Genomic DNA, 17198 nt, shown 5'->3' on the forward strand with positions numbered 1-17198 from the left:
GCCACTGCATGAAGCGTTGACAGTGAAGCCTGGATTACCTCGCAGATGCCAGAATCATGAGATATTTGCTAACAAGAAGTGAAACCAGACTAAGAGAAAGAAGTATGTTGTAGTCAACAAAGTTGAAAGGAGTTGGAGATCTGAAGAGCTATTTGACATCAGACATAGAGATGCAGAGTTTGCCCAGCTGTTTTTTGGTCTTGCTTTCATCCAGTATTTCCTCACTATGTTCCCTACCTTGTGTTTTGGAATGGTGATGTCTATCTTGTGCCATTGAATGTTGGAAGTAAGTGATCTGGGTTTTTTATTTTCATTTTTGAGGTGATTACAATCAAGAGATTGCATGAATCTTAGAAGAGACTTTTGACTTTAGACTTTGAAATGTTCTTGAGACTGTGAAAGACTGGGAACTTTTGAAGCAGGAGTGAATGTATGTTTGCATTATGTTATGGCTATGAGCCTTTGGGGACCATGGAGTGGAATGCAGTAGTTAGGATGAAAATGGCCTCCAAAGGGAGATGTGGTCTTGTTGGAGGAAGTTTGTTACTGTGGAGGTGGGCCTTGAGGTCTTATATATGCTCAAGCCACACACAGTGTCTCAGAACACTTCCCGTTGCCCATGAGTCAAGATGTAAGAACTGGGGCTGGAGAGATGGCTCAGTGGTTAAGAGCATTGCCTGCTCTTCCAAAGATCCTGAGTTCAATTCCCAGCAACCACATGGTGGCTCACAACCATCTGTAATGAGGTCTGGTGCCCTCTTCTGGCCTTCAGGAATACACACAGACAGAACATTGTATACATAATAAATAAATAAATATTTAAAAAAAAGATGTAAGAACTTTCAACTCCTTCTCCAATACCATATCTGCCTGCATGCTGCTTTTCTTCCCATCATGATGATAATGAACTAAATCTCCAAAATGTAAGCCAGCTACCCCAATTAAATGTGTCCCTTTTTAAGGGTTGCCATGGTCTGTTGTGTGGTATTTTGACTGTTGTCTGACAAATAAAGCTTGCTTGGAGTCAGAGGTCAGGGTCAGGCACTAGCTGACCAAAATTAACCATAGAGATTTGGAATACTGTAAACTGGGAGGAGCTAGGAAGTAGGAAGGTGAGGTAGAGAGAGGACCTTGGCCCTTTTGGATGGAGAAACCAGAGAGGTAGGATGTTGACAGAGGTTTATGTCCTGCCTGGTCCCACAGCCATTCAGTCCCAAAGAAACACACAGAGGTCTACATTAATTATAAACTTGTTGTCTATTAGCTCGGGCTTCTTGTTAATTAACTCTTACATCTTACATTAAACAATAATTCTTGTCTGTGTTAGCCACATGGCTTGGTACCCTTTATCAGTGAGGCATTGTCATCTTGTGTTCTCTGCCTCTGGGTAATGACTGCAGACTGAGTCTCTCTTCTTCCCAGAATTCTCCTACCCTGGTTGCTCCACCTATACTTCCTGCCTGGCTACTGGCCAATCACATTTTATTAGACCAATACAAGTGACAGATCTTTACAGGGTACAAGAGCATTGTCCCACAGCAGTGGGCAGTGACTGTGGCTGCTCCCCTGCTTCTCTGATCTTTCAGGTCTTTAACCTGATATCCGACTCCTGGTCTTTTATTGATATGACTAATTAAATTAACACTTCACCTGACATCCACCTGGAGCATGGACTTACCAGATATCCATGCTTTTGCAGTCTCTGGCACCCACTAGAGCTGCACACAGGAACTGCACCTAACAAAGTCATCACAACATGGATTGGCTTCTCCTTTTAGCCCCCAAGTCCTCTGCGAGAGTATGGGATTTCCCTGTTGTGACCACTCTACAGCAGTCTCCACAGGTGCCTGGGCTCCTAATGCAGCAGGAGTTAGCCCTCACCACCAGCCAGCTCTGCCTTCAAGCAGCTCTGGGCTTTCACTTCCTGCCCTCTCATCAAGCATGCTGCGTTTGCTGTTCCCTCTGTCCTTTCAGATGGCTGGCTCTTTGGCTCCTTTTCCCTGTGGGTCGTGGGCTTTCCCTGGGCCCCATCCTCAGGCTTCTGGCATGAGATCAGTGGCAGTTGTCCTCGCCAGGCTGTGCACCACCTGTGTTGTTCCCAGTCCAGACGTGCTACGCAGTGACAGCCAGCCTCACATGTCACTGTCATCATCAGCGGATCTGCTGAGACCACTGGGATTGGTTAAAGGAGGAAATTAGATTTTTTAAAAGGGAGAGGAGATTGAAGAGGGATTTTTGCCCATATTAAAAATGGAAAACATTATAACACAGAGAGATAGTTCTCTGTATAGTTCTACAATGGATGGTTTGAAAATGGAACAATTAAGGGATAATCAATTTAGCTGGGATTGACACGATGTCAGTTATCAATTTGGTAATTCTCATTTTATCCCTAAAAAAGTTGCTTGCTGTCAGTGCCAAATACAAAAAAAAAAAGACTAAGAAAAATGTTCATACACAGAGGTGTTTAGAGCAGAAGTCACCACACCATGGAATTATAAAACTGAAGGAGAATGACCCAAGGTTATTAGAAAACCAGCCTTAATTTATTCGGTTACCATTCAAGAATGACCATCAGATGGTATCGCAAGGCTATGCAGAAGTTAACCAGGAATCTATAGAAATGTTAGATTTGAAGAGATTTAAGGAAATAATAGTTTCCTATGGCATGCATTCACCTTATTCCACAAGACTGGAAATAGCTAGTTACAACAGTATTGGAATATAATCCTCAGCTACAGTAAAACACTTGGCGGAGAGATGAAGCTAGGGCTATTGAACAGCATGGTAGGGTTAGAAGTTATGAGATTTCTGAAGATCAGTCCTTGGTGAGGGCCATCATGCTGATGTACAAAGAAAGGTTACATTTGGTGAGCACACCTTGTCCATGTGCGGTACAATAGCTTTGAATGCTTGGGACAAGATTCAAAAATCAGGAAAGAGGAATGCACCATTTACTAAAATTATAGAAGGACCAAAAGAAACGTTCAGTAAAATTTTGCAAAGACTGACTTCAGCTGTAAATTGAACAATATCAGATCCAAAAGTCAGATGAAAATTAATTGAATCATTGGCTTTAAAAATGCTAATTCACAATGCAAAAGGGTAATTAGGTCTTTAAAGATAATAAAGAGGAATGGATATAACATGCAGTCAATATTGACTCTCATAACCATGATGATGCTTGAATATGAGGTGATTTCCAAAAAGGCTTGATGAAAAATTAAAATGTCATGTTTTAATTGTGGTAAACAAGGTCATATAAAAAGGGATTATGGACAGGACATTAGAAATAATGTTTTTTCTAGAGATTCCTAACGAAAGGCCTTTTGGAGTATGCAGAAGGTACAGCAAAGGTCAATACAGGACCAATGAATGCAGATCAACAAGGGACAGACAAGGTAACCCTCTGCCATTGGGAAATGCCTTGGGAGGCCTCTCGCAGGCCCCTATGTCAAATCTGGTTCAACCATTCACTGTGGGGGAAACTCCTCCCCAGAAAAATTAAAGGACCTAATGCCTACTGCAAAAAAAAAAAAAAAAATACCCATACTGCTTGAATGACAGAACAGCTTTAGAAGATGACTATCTTGAATATCACCATAGAACCTTCATCTGGCGACAGATGGAGATAGAGACAGAGACCCACATCAGAGCACTGGACTGAGCTCCCAAGGTCCAGTTGAAGAGCAGAAGGAGGGAGAAGATGAGCAAGGAAGTCAGGACCGGGAGGGGTTGGTCCACCCACTGAGACAGTGTGCCTGATCTAATGGGAGCTCACCAAATCCAGCTGGACTGAGACTGAACAGCATGGGATCAAACTGGACCCTCTGAATATGGCTGACAATTGGGGCAGAGTGAGAAGCCAATGATAATGGCACTGGGATTTGTCTCTACTGCATGTACTGGCCTTTTGGGATCCTATTCTATTTGGATGTGCACCTTCCTAAGCCTGGATGGAGGGGGAGGGCCTTGGACTTCCCACAGGACAGGGTACCCTGCCCTCTCTTAGGACTGAAAGGGGAGGGAAAGAGGGTGGGTGGGTGGGGGAGTGGGAGGGAAGTAGGAGGAGGGGAGGAAGTGGAAATTTTGAATGGTATTATTTATAAAGTAATAAAAAAAGAAAAAAAACTAGGAGAAAATAAACTATAAAGTAAATATTTGACAAACTTCTATAAATGATCAAAGACCAAAGTTAAAAGTATGAATAAATAACACTGTGATTGACAGTCTTGTAGACATAGGGGCAGATGTGACTGTGATTACTCCAGAATCATGGCAACAGATTTGCCTCTTCAAGAGGAGACATTCAGCTTTTAGGGTTTGGAACTTTATCTCAGGACAGAGAGGAAAATTAAAGCCATATGTGGCTAACATAGCAAAGAATTTATGGGGACATGATTTGTCACAGCAATGAAATACTCAGATTAATATTCCCCCAATCTCAGAAACAAACCCTAAACTAACATACCTTCCTTGGGAAAATATTAAAAGTACTATAAAGAAGTCACTGACTGGTCAGGTTGTACATAAACAGGTCACAATAGCTGCTGGTCTTTCAAAGGTATCAACAGCCCTGCCTTTAAAGGGTTAACTGACCTGTTTGGGTGGAACAATGGTCTGTGACATCAGAGAAACCACAGCCCTAGAACAGTTGGTACAGGAGCAGCTAAAGGTTCAATGTATCGAAGAACTGGCCAGTCCTTGGACTTCTCCTGTATTTGTTATTAAAAATAAATCTGGAAAATGCATAAATATCTAAGAGCTATAAATAAAGTAATTCAGACATTGGGCTATTAGCGAAAGGATGATCTATCATGCTGATTGATTTAAAAGACTGTTTCTTCACAATATCGTTACAAGAACAGGATAGAGGAAAAAATTGCCTTCATAGTGCCTACTTATAATCATTCTCAGCCCACTAAAAGATATCAGTGAGCTGGGCAGTGATGGCCAGCACCTTTGATCTCAGCACTCAGGAGGCAGAGGCAGGCAGATCTCTGTGAATTCAAGGCCAGCCTGCTCTACAGAGCGAGTTTCAGGACAGCTAGGTCTACTCAGAGAAATCTTGTCTCACTAGGTATGGTCGTCCCAGGAAAGCAAACAAGGAAAGAGGAAGGAAGGGGAGGGGCAAGAGAGAGAGAAAGGGAAGAGAGAGAGCGAGCCGGAAACAAAGCTACTTGCACATCATCTCAGCCCTCGAGATGCTGAGGCAGAATCACAAATTGGAGCCACTTTGGATTGTCACTTTTTTAATTGAGTTACAAGTTGCCATGTGCGGGTATTTGTGGCTCGGGCCGCTCCCTCCTTGCGTGCCAGCTCCCAGTCTCAAGGAATGCAGGCAACGCAGCAGGTCCACCGGGACTGAATGGGAACCCCTCTCCAGAGCTCCCCTTGGGGGCTTCCAGGTGCGGAGTGGAGCACAGCGGAGGGAAAGATCCAGCGGGGTGGCAGCCCACCCGCTACAGCATGAGGGACTTGGGAAGGCAGAGAGGGGACTCTGTACAAGGTCACGCCCTACAGCCACGCGTGGCTGCACTGGGCACTGAGTCTCCAACTCTGGCTACGGCCGGCCTGCCCTGGGGCGTGGTCTATATAGGCCCCGCCCATTGGCATGAGGCCCCACCCATCCAGCCCATGCCGGGTCCAAGGGAACCTTAGCTACACAAGATCTAGGAGGCCTGCAGCCGCTGGTCACTTCTCGCCTGGAGTCGGCTCTGGCTGCAATGGCTGTGGCTCGGGCTGTGGCTCCACCTCTGGCTCCGGCTCCCACAGCAGGAACTCGTGCAGCAGCGTGTTCACTGTCTCGGGACACTCCAACATCACCATGTGACTGCCTTCCTCGATGAGCTTGAGAAAGGCCAACAGCAGGATCTGCAGGCACACAGGGAAGTCCACCCTTTAGCCTCACCCTGCTGGAACCTCGCCAGGCATTCATTCGCTCAGTCAACACCTACTAGGCACCTACAGTATGCCTGGGATAGGACTTCTCAATCTTGGCTCTGCTGACACTTGGGGTTGGGTCGTTGCTGTAGGGACATCGTGTGTTGTAGGGTGCTAGGAAGCTTCCTTGGACTCCCCCCACTCGGGGATGCCAAGGAAACTCTGCCCTCCTCCCCTGTCCACAAATGGATCCTGATGACAGACCAGCCCTGGGTGAGAGTCCTCGGTTCCTCCCACATACACATCCTGAGCAGCCCCAAGTCCTAAGAAACCCAGATCCTGTACTCCACCACCTATCTCCACCCCTCCAGCATTAGGGACCCACTCCCTGGATGAAGACGCAGTGCTCGGCCAGAGAAGTTCCCTCATCTATATTCTCCTTCAGGCTCAGCCCAGAAACGGGGGCCTCCTAAGAGACCACACTTACCCACCTGTGACCACATCCACCCACTACAAAATTAAGCCCACCCAGGACCACACTCATGCATTATCCACGCCCACCTAAAAACACACCTGTCTAGAGGCCACACCCTTCCAAAGGCCACAGCATTCAGATACCTTAACCAATGGAAGCCACACCCACATAAACCAAACCCTTGTCCAGAGACCTCTCCCACCCTAGCTGTCAGAAAGCCACACCCGTCTAGGGAGTCCACACCCACTCAGCAGGCCTAAAGCCAGGTTTCCCAAAGGTCAGAATCCTAACGAGATGTGGGTCTTGGGCCCACACTCACCCCCTAAGCCACGCCAGGGCCGCGACCCTGGATCCTCTCCACAGTTGGGGAGCGGGCACGTGTGGTCCCGGACTGCAGGTCCTACCTCAGCCATGCGTTGGTCCTCCTCCACCGGCACGAACTTGTCATGCATGCCGTGCACCAGCAGCACGGGCACCGTCAGCTCCGCATGGTAGACCTCATCGCCCTCCGGCCAGTACTGGCCACTCATCATGGCCCGTAACACGAAGGAAGACACATTGAATGCGTTGCCCTCCTTCAGTAGCTGCTTCTCTTTAGCCCCTTGGCGAGCAAAGCCGGCCCTGGGGGTGCAAAGACGTCCTTGGAGCCTGACCACGTGGGACCAATGCTACAGATCCCCAGTCAGCCCTGAGATGAGGAACCCCTCCCTCTCCCAGATCCCACTCACTTGAGGAAACTCCAGGCCAGGCAGGGCGACAGGCAGTGCAGGACGCACGTGGGCATGTTGAAAATGGAGCAGAGGCTGGGCTCCAGCGCTGTGGGGCCTCCGCCGTTGATCATTATCACTTTGTGCACAAGATCTGGGTACTCGTGGGCCAGGAAAGTACAGAAGGAGACACTGGGGGCAGAAGGGGAGAGCCCGTTAGCAGACACTAGGCAGGCCCGCCTGGCCGACATAGGCGGTGCCCCTATACAGCGCTGGCCATGGGAGTCAGGGCTTTTGCATTCTGGGTTTAGCCCCTGGGTTCTCGAAGCAAGTCCTCGGGAAGTCGCACACAGCCTACAGCGTCAGGGCTTATCTGTACCCTCCGGGAGCTGGGACTACAGCATGCACCCCTGCAAGTTTTGGGGTATTTCTTGTTTGAGACAGGGTTTCACTATGTAGCTTTGACTGGCTGTGTAGACTAGGCTGGCCCAGAATGCTCAGAGATGTGCCTGCCTCCCAGGCAAGCTCCTGTATAATCTGCATGGCTGTCTGTAATCACTAACACAGTGACCTCGGCTGTCTCTTACTCTGAAGTTACCCCAACTGGGAATGTGCCTCCTGGGGCCGTGCTTGCTAAAAGGCATGTGGCAGCATTCTGTCAGAGAGACTGACATTCAGCAGGGGAGTGTGGTTAGCCCTGCTGGCTGCAGCTGGATTCTGGAACCCCCTCAGCGGTCCTTCAGTCTTTCTGTTCAGCATCTGAAGACGCCATGGGCAGACCCAAAGGCACTGACACCACAGCTCAGCGCTGGATGAATCACTGGTACCAAATAACTGCACTACTTACAGATCTCCGGCCCTGTGCCAGACAGCCTAATTGTATAGCCCAGGCTACCACGGAGTTGATGGCAATCCTCCTACCGCAGCCATGAAGCGCTGGGGTTACAGGCAGCTCCATCCCATGGCTTTCTCTTTTGCTCTTCCTAAGATACCAAGTCTCTATTGCCCAAGCTGAACTTGAGCTCAGCCTTCATCACTGTGTCCAGCCAGCTAATAGCTTGAAGGCTCCAGACAGAAGGAACAGATGCAGGAATGGGTCTGACTATTAGGACACACACACTATGCTGGCCCACAGTTACCCATATATGAGGGCAATTATTACATGTTTTTTTAAAAAAAAAAAAAAGACATTTTTGAGACCATAGCAATGCCCCTGTCTCAGATTACAGGCATGACCCACTATGCCCAGCTTTTAAAAATTAATTTTTAGGCTAGGTATGGTAGCACATACCTTTAATCACACAGGAGGCAAAGGCAGGTGGATCCCTGTAAATTTGAGGCCAGCCTGGTCTACATGGTGAGTTCTAGGACAGCCTGGGCTATGTAGACAGTCCCTGTATCAAAAAAAAATCAGTTTTTAATTGTTTAAGGACATATTTAGGGATATAAATGTTTAAAAATATAAATGTCACATTTATTAACTCTCTTTCTTTCTGGAGATGCTGGGGATTGAACCTATGGCCTTGTGCACACCCAGTATCTACCCGAGCCACTCCAACCTTGGTTTTGTTGGGGGAAGTACACTCGCCTGATTATGTCAGGTCTCATGTATGTTAAGCTGGCCTGGGAGCTGTGTTGCTGAGGGTTACCAGGACATTCTGATTCCGTCTCTACCTCCCAAGTGCTGGGATGGCAGGTGAAGGCTGCCATTACCATGCTTTTAATGTATGTTGTTATTTTTGAGACAAAGTCTCACCCTGTGAATGTGGCTGACAATTGAGGCAGACTGGGGAGCCAATGATAATGGCACTGGGATTTGTCTCTACTGCATGTCCTGGCTTTTTGGGATCCTAGGCTCTTTGGATGCATACCTTCCTAAGCCTGGATGTAGTGGGGAGGGTCTTGGACTTCTCACAGGGCAAGGTACCTTGCCCTCTCTTAGGACTAGAGGGGGGCCGGGGGAGGGTGTGAGGGGGAGCGGGAGGAAAGTGGGAGAAGGGGAGGAAGTGGAAATTTTGAATGTTATTATTTATAAAGTAATAATTTTTTTAAAAAAAAAGGAAGCCGGGTTGTGGTGGTGCACGCCTTTAATCCCAGCACTCAGGAGGCAGAGCCAGGCGGATCTCCATGAGTTCGAGGCCAGACTGGTCTACAAGAGCTAGTTCCAGGACAGGCTCCAAAGCTACAGAGAAACCCTGTCTTGAAAAACCAAGAGAAAGAAAGAGAGAGAGAGAGAGAGAGAGAGAGAGAGAGAGAGAGAGAGAGAGAGAGAGAGAGAGAGAAAGAAAGAAAAGTCTCATCCTGTAGCCCTGGCTGGTCTTGAATTCATAGCAATCCTCCTGCCTTGGTCTTGGAAGTTCTGGGGTAAGAGGGGTGAATATATGCCCAAACCACCTCCCCTCTCCCCCCCTTTTTTGTTTTTCAAGACAGGGTTTCTCTGTGTAGCTCTGGCTGACCTGGAACTCACTCTATAGACCAGGCTGGCCTAGAACTCAGAGATCCGCCTGCCTCTCAAGTGCTGAGATTAAAAGCGTGCGCCATCAAAACAGGCTTTAACACAGGTTTTTGCTACTTAGGTATAGCCCTAGGTTGGAAATAACTTTGTAGCCCAGGCTGGCCTCAGATTTTTAGCTATCTTCCGGCATCAGCTCCTGAGTATAGAGATGATGCACGTCTGCCACCCACTGGCAGATACTAACGACAAACATTTGCTAGGTCAGAGACCATAGTGTCAAGCTACCCCCAGCCCCTCACTGGGGGATCCTAGGCAGGGGCTCCACCCTGAGCTACGCCCCCAGCCGCTCACTGGGGATCCTAGGCAGGGGCTCCACCCTGAGCCACTCCCCCAGCCCCTCACTGGGGATCCTAGGCAGGGGCTCCACCCTGAGCCACGCCCCCAGCCCCTCACTGGGGATCCTAGGCAGGGGCTCCACCCTGAGCCACTCCCCCAGCCCCTCACTGGGGATCCTAGGCAGGGGCTCCACCCTGAGCCACTCCCCCAGCCCCTCACTGGGGATCCTAGGCAGGGGCTCCACTCCTAGCCACACCCCTATCTCCTCACTGAGGGGTTCTAGGCTCACTCACTCACTGGAGGATTCTAGATGGGTGCTCTACCCCTGAGCCACAATCCCAGCCCGATCACATTTTGCAAGGAGGGAAGTTGGATCGGGTAGCATAGAAGCCTTTCATTGTAATCCTAGGGGTGTAGATCAGGTATTCAAGGTCAGCCTCAGCTACATAATGACTTTTAAGGCTAGCCTGGACTACCGATGGCCCTTTCTCAGCCTACATCCAGGAGGATGGGAATGTTTTGTGAGCAGCCCACCCTAGGTCTTACCCGTAAGAGTGGCCAATGAGCACATTGCGCTTCTTGGCGTAGCGCATGAAGATGGCCCGCATGTCCTCTGCAAGTGCGTAAAATGTGTAGGCAGCTGCCACCTGTGGCGCAGAGCTGGCCCCATGACCCGCCAGGTCAGGTGCCACCACCTCATAGCCAAGTCGCACAAAGAAGTCCAACTGTTCTTTCCAGATGGCAAGAGAGCCTCCCACACCGTGGATAAAGAACAGCACCACGTCAGCCTGCGCGCCCTTGCAGCTGGTGATGCGCTGCTCGCAGTCGATGTGGATGGTCCTCTTGGGACGCCGGGGGCGCCTTCGTCGCCCGCTGCCTGGGGTGGCCCGGGCGTCGCCCCCTGCGGGCTCTGCCAGCTCCACCTCGAGAGCAGTGGGCGGGTCTCCAGAGCCACTGCGCCCTTGCAGGTCTGCGCGCGGCGCGCGGCCCAGATTCTCCACCACCAGCCTCCCATTGCGGTACACCGTGATGCGGCGCTGGCAACGCACGAGGCCCGTCTTGACCCCAGTATCGCCTTCGGGTGGCGGCGGCGGTGTGGGAATAAGCGCGGGACCAGCGTGCTTCACCCGTAGCACCCGGCCCGGCTTGACTTCTACAAACGTATAGCCGTCGCTGGATTCAACGCTCTCCAGTGGCCGCACCGCGTTGGGGGGTGTCCCCAGTAGGCAGCAGAAGAAACCATCTGTCACCCCGGTCAGCATGGTGTGTCCTGGAGCCAGAGAGAAAGGGACAGCGGCTTGCTCAGGGCTCTGCTCATGCATCAGGTAAGCAGGACCTGGAGGCTCCTCTAAGGGGTCCATTGATACTGCATTGGGGGGCTTCCAGAAGGAGAGGACGCTAAAGCAAATGCCCATTCCTGAGGACATCCTTCCCTACCAGCTGGAGTTTATCCTATCAGCTGTTTATTCATTCATTTATCCAGAAATCCATGCCTTTTGCATGCAATCATTCATTCATGCATACAAACAAGCATGTTTGTATTCATCTATTCACACACTGAATTATGCGAGCATACATGCAAGCTGATTTGCTTGCTTGGTTTTGAGAGAGGAGCTCATAAAGCCCAGGCTGGCTTGGAAATCCCTGTGCTGCCCAAACAGCCTTTACTCTGGATGTCACCTCTGGAGCTGTAGCAAGCTCGGCATGCAGTGTGCTTGCTTTAGCTCCATATCTCAAATGCCTCCAAAGGCCAGGGAACCCCAAACTCTGTGCAACCCTCCCACCTCTACATCCCTAAGCTCTGGGGTGACAGGCATGCATGAACACACAGCCCTGGTCTGTAGTCTTGGGCCAGACACTGGCCTCACTCTTTGCAAACCTCCTGCCTCTGCCTCTCCCAGTGCTCGCATAAGTGGTGTGAACCCCCATCACCGCCGTACTTTTGACAGAGGTTTCATTTTGAAGCCCAGGCTGGTCTCAACCTTGTGCCCTCCTGGGTGCTAAGATGACAGACCACCAAGCTTGGCTTCTGTCCTGAATGGTCAAGGTTTCCAGCTCAGGCCTCAGTCTGCAAATCTGACCCATCAAAGATGAGGCCCAGGGCAGATGTTGGCCATGGGGACTCAAAGGTTTTATCCGGTCCCAGGTCCAGGAGAGGGAGCTTGAGCTAACAGAGCAACGAGCACGGCTGGAAGAGGCTGCCCTCAGCACCCTGGTACCCTGTGTTGAAGGGTGGCAACACAACCCCTAGTGGCAGCCAGGAGGATGAAGGCAGGACCTGAGTGAGGGCCTCTGGGCCTCCATCCGGTTCCCTTGGCCAGCCACCCCCCCCCCCGCCGTGTCCATGACAACCACAGGCGGTTACATAACTCCAAGGGACACCAGCGCAGCGCACCCCCATTGTCTGAGGCATGGGGATGGGGCCAGATTCATTCTTCCTTCGCTGCCCGGCTTGTGGTGGCCTGGATGCACTAAAGGAAAAGCAAGCCGTGCATCCCACCTTTAGGACCCTGCAACCCCGACTGCGGAGGCCTTTCTAAAGCGCAGCAACAGCCCTGCTTCCCAGATCCCGACCCGCTTTCCCCGGGCGCTAGTCATCCCCGCAGTGGGATCAAGGCCACTGGGGTTCCGCAGCATCCTAGCAGCGCGAAAGCAGAGGTTGGCAATTTTCTCCTGCCCCAAGTGGAGGCCCAGCAGCCTCATGGCTTCTAAGGGAACAGATCCAGCTCACCTGAGATTATTGAGGGGCCCGGGGCCCGAGGCAGGACTCAGGGGTCCCGGGCGGAAAAGCCAGCATCCACCTGCAGGCGCCGCTTACATGGTGGTGCGGGGTCGGCCGCATTAGCGCGGGCAGGCGCAGGCCCGGGGCGGTCAGCGCAGGGGCATCCTGCAGCGGCGCAGCAAACCGGCCCCGTAGTCCCACCTAGTATGGGCGGGGCCTCGAGCTGATGGACGGGCATCTCGACCTATTGTCGCTGCAAGCCAACCTGGCCTAGATAACCGTCCAACCAGAGGCTGCGCTTCCAGATTTGCTAACGCCCTGCGAGCAGCAGCCCCGCCCCTGTGAAGGGTTAGGAGACCTTGGGGGGTGGGATGGGCCTGTGCCAGGATTGAGAAGGGCTTGCAGCCCGGAGGTGGCATGGGAGGCGGGGGATATGTTCTGTCTGGGACAGGGTCTCAGCCAGCTTCTACCTCCCGCCGGGCCGTGTGCCCCCTCTCTGCTGACTTTTCCGTTCTGCAAACAGACTTACAGATGGGGAAACCGAGACTCAAAAAAGGTCAAGGCTGGCATTTGAACAAGAAGAGGCTGTGTCAGTCCAGAGTCCTGGGAATGAAATAGAAGTGTCGGAGCGTGGAAGCTAGCGAATAGGAATTGTATCCCTTCAGTGGGGTCTCAGCCACACCGAGACTGAGTCCTAGGAGAGCTGGAATCCAGGAAGCCAAGGCTGAGCCTCCTCCCTCCCAGGCCTTGGGCTCACGGTGCAGCCCAACACTGGCCAGCATCCCTTTTACACACAGTAAGTCCACCGATTTTTGACAGGCACAAGTGGCCGTTTTAGAGGGTGGGTATGAACCACAGCATAGTGACAACTTCAGAGATGCTCATGTACAGGCTTCGCGTGGCTGCAGGCAGGCTGGGCACCTTAGAGCAATGGGGAGCTATGAAGGGTGAGTGAGCAGGAGTCCAGATCTGAGCTGAGGGGGAAAAAATCGTCTAGGCCAGCCTGAGGGATTAAACTAGCCAGGGCAAATTCACAACGCACGAGTTTTCCAGATTGCGAGGAGCTAGGACTCGAGGACATCCGGGCTGAGCGCCAAGAGGAGAAGCCGCCAGCCAGCGGCTGCGTGCCAGCTGCCTGTCCCCAGTGAGGGCGACTGAAAAGGCCAGCAGCCACTTCCCCCAGCTGAAGCCAGCGGCGTCACCGCCACCCTGGAGCGCCCTCTACCAGTGTCCCAAGCGAAGAACTACAGCTCCTAGAAGACGAAGACAGATTGTCGTACGCACGCGCAGATTGAGGAGTCGACACTCGCTCGCCGTCTGCTGGTCGTTTCGGAGAACTACACGCCACTTAGGACAACACCTCCTGTTTGTCATCATGCGCAGGCGTGGAACTACAACTCCCGGAGTGCCACGCGGCAACACATGGAACTACATTTCCCAGAGGCATTGTCGCTGAGCCCACGGTCTAGAAACTGGCGGCAGCCGGGACAGAGTGACCCGCCGCTGGACATGGCTTTCCTAGCCAGGACTTTTGGGTACCCCGCCTGCAGATCGGTGGTCCAGTTGGGTGGCAGGTAAGTATTGAGGGGGTACCTTGCTCCAGATCTCGACTACCACGCGCACTTACGGAGCATCTTTTGCATACACGCTGTTTTGTTTGCCCTGCGCGTTACGAAGTTGAGGGTCAGGCTGAGCAACGCGTCGGGGTCACACAGCAACCATTCTTGCCGTTTCTCTGGTCCCACAGGTGGCTCCAACCTCGGGTCTGGATGGGGCTCCCGGACGCTTGGGGTCTCCCCTCCGTGCAGCAGCAGACCCGCGGCCGCACGCGCGGGAACGAGTACCAGCCCAGCAACATCAAGCGCAAGCACAAACACGGTTGGATCCGCCGGCTGAGCACGCCGACTGGCGTGCAGGTCATCCTCCGCCGCATGTTGAAGGGCCGCAAGTCCCTGAGCCACTGAGGAACGGTGCCCGGCGCCTGCGGGAATAGACTCAGACGCCGGTAGAACTGGCCGAGGCCAAGAAGTTGGAGGCCGTCCCTTCCTAGGCTTTTGGAGTATGAAGAATTCAGAACTTGCAGAGCCCCTAGATCCGCGCGTCCCTGAGTCCTCAGCGGTGGCGCCCCCTTCTGCGTTATCTCTGCAGTTTCTGTTCATGTTTCGGAAGGCATCTTTGTAAGCTTGGCTCCTTAAAATATCACACCACCCCTGGTGATTCCAGCCACTCGGAAATATTACCGGCTCGCTAATAAACATTCCCGTTTCTAGGCGCGCTGCATGTATACTAACATACAGCTAGCTCTGTTGTGGGGAGGGGTCAGGGATCTGGGGCCCCTGCTGTGAGGTGGGCAAGGCCGTAGCCCCAAGACTCCAAGTCCCACACAAAGTGCAGACTGACTTCTGTTTGGCCTGATGTCCCCATCTTGTAGTTAGCACGTGATTGTCCTTTCACGGTATGCATTTCTGGGATTGAACACAGGCACTGCACAAATGCCTTTACCTCCTGAGCCATGTCACCAGCACCCCGCCCATGCTTGTCATGAAGGGACTCTAGTGGGTGATGTGTATTTAGAACACGGGGATCAGATCTGAAAGTGGAATCATAGGGACAAAGGACCCTAAAAGAGGACACGTACCTGGCTTGGCTCTTGACAACAGAGCAGTCAGGTAAGGCTTCCTGGAGGAAGGGGCTGAGTCTGCAGAAGGGATTGGTTGGGGTGAGTACCCACATAGGTGGAAGACAGCAGAGGGACCTGGAATTTGGGCTCCTGAGGTAGACCTAAAACCTTGGGCCACTGGGGGACTGCAGCAGCTATTGGAGCCAGACTGAGCTGCTTGCCTGTCCCGCAAGCACGCGATGGGGGCAGGAGGGTGAGAAGTTCAAGGCCATCCTCCTCTGTGCAGCAAGTTCAAGACCACCCACTCTCACATTTTTTAATTTTAGATTTACTTATTTTTATTTTGTGTGTATGTTTCACTTATGACTTAGTTTGTTTTCTACCAAAAGCAGCTGGTGGAAGAAAAGATTTATTTCACCTCAGCTCACGGTCCATGGCTGAAGAATATCAGGCAGAATCACAGAGGCAGAAGCTGATGCAGAGGCCATGGAGGGGAGCTGCTTACTGACTTGCTCAGCCAGCTTTATTAGAGAACCCAGGACTACCAGCGTTAGACCCCGACGCCTGTACTGTGTGCTATACAGTGTTACGCCTGTAGCTCCCATGCCAGGAACTAGGAGACTTAAAAACACATATATACACAGAGACAGAGAGAGACAGAGAAGATGGTCTCTCTTGATACAAGAATGCCAAGTTTGGGCTGGAGAGATGGCTCAGTGGTTAAGAGCATTGCCTGCTCTTCCAAAGGTCCTGAGTTCAATTCCCAGCAACCACATGGTGGCTCACAACCATCTGTAATGGGGTCTGGTGCCCTCTTCTGGCCTGCAGGCATACACACAGACAGAATATTGTATACATAATAAATAAATAAATAAATAAAGCCAAGTTTATTGTGCTCAGGGGAAGCTTATATAGGCTCTGGCCACGCCCCAGCTCCCGGGATCTTTCACCTGCAGACCCACCAGCCTGCCATCAAGGGCTCGTGCTCAGAGCAGCTGCAGCGTGCTCAGAGCAGAGAAAATCAAGTTGGGTGTTTTGGTTTTTTTGGTTTTTTTTTTTTTTCAAGACAGGGTTTCTCTATAGCTTTGGAGTCTGTCCTGGAACTAGTTTTTGTAGACCAGGCTGGCTTTGAACTCACAGAGATCCGCCTGCCTCTGCCTCCCGAGTGCTGGGATTAAAGGCGTGCGCCACCACTGCCCGGCTAGCCTTGGGTCATCTGGAAAGGTACCAAGTACTGTAAGCCACTGAAGGGTCTCTCCATCCCTGAGACCCTGTCTCTTTAAATAAAAAGGTGGCAAGGAGGCTTCGTTAAGGGTCACTATTGACTGTAATGAATACCATGACCATAAGCAAGCTGGGGAAGAAAGGGTTTGTTTGGCTCACACTTCCACATTATTGTTCATTGAAGGAAGTCAGGACAGGCACTCAAACAGGGCAGGAACCTGGAGGCAGGAGCTGATGCAGCGGTCATAGAGGGTGTGCTTACTGGTTTGCTCTTCATGGCTTGCTCAGCCTGCTTTCTTACAACACCCAGGATCTCCAGCACAGGGAAGTCATCTCCCAGGGTGGGCTGGATCTCCCATCAATCACTAAGAAAATGGCTGGGCAGTAGTAGCAAGTGCTTTTAATTCCAGCACTCAGGAGGCAAAAGCAGGCAGATCTTGGAGTTCAAGGCCAGCCTGGGCTACATGAGGCCACACTCAATGGTCAAGCTGAGAGCCTGAGCTTATTCTGGAGCCCATGTGAAGGTGGCTAGGGTACAGCCTGATCTTAGGGTACAGCCTGATCTAGGGTACAGCCTGATCTAGGGTATAGCTGTCCTCTACCTTCCACACCCTCAGAGAAACAGATCAAGAAGTGAGCTGGAGAGCTGCGAAGACACAGTGCCAAACCTTGCCTCCACACCTCTGCTTGTACACACACACACAAACACACAGCACAAAAGCACAAGTCTGTTCTGTTTGGTTTTGGTTTTTGCTTTTGGGGGATTGTTTTTTACT

The 17198-nt window shown here is 51.4% G+C and overlaps 2 protein-coding genes across 2 annotated transcripts; one reads left to right on the top strand and one right to left on the bottom strand.

Moving 5' to 3' along the window:
* Positions 1-2524: 2524 nt before the first annotated feature.
* On the bottom strand, positions 2525-12758 carry Abhd8 (abhydrolase domain containing 8). Its single transcript, XM_075987056.1, has 5 exons — positions 12588-12758; positions 10403-11126; positions 7087-7257; positions 6763-6979; positions 2525-5874 (listed from the first exon to the last, which is right to left on the bottom strand). Exons 2-5 carry the CDS (start codon positions 11116-11118, stop codon positions 5695-5697), a joined length of 1284 nt encoding a protein of 427 aa, XP_075843171.1. The 5' UTR covers positions 11119-11126; positions 12588-12758; the 3' UTR covers positions 2525-5694.
* A 142-nt stretch (positions 12759-12900) lies between these two features.
* Mrpl34 (mitochondrial ribosomal protein L34) lies at positions 12901-14850 on the top strand. Its single transcript, XM_075987057.1, has 3 exons — positions 12901-13374; positions 13632-14152; positions 14326-14850. Exons 2-3 carry the CDS (start codon positions 14001-14003, stop codon positions 14540-14542), a joined length of 369 nt encoding a protein of 122 aa, XP_075843172.1. The 5' UTR covers positions 12901-13374; positions 13632-14000; the 3' UTR covers positions 14543-14850.
* Positions 14851-17198: the final 2348 nt, after the last annotated feature.

This window comes from Microtus pennsylvanicus, chromosome 9 (genome assembly GCF_037038515.1).
Source record: "Microtus pennsylvanicus isolate mMicPen1 chromosome 9, mMicPen1.hap1, whole genome shotgun sequence".
Classification (NCBI taxonomy): Eukaryota; Metazoa; Chordata; class Mammalia; order Rodentia; family Cricetidae; genus Microtus; species Microtus pennsylvanicus.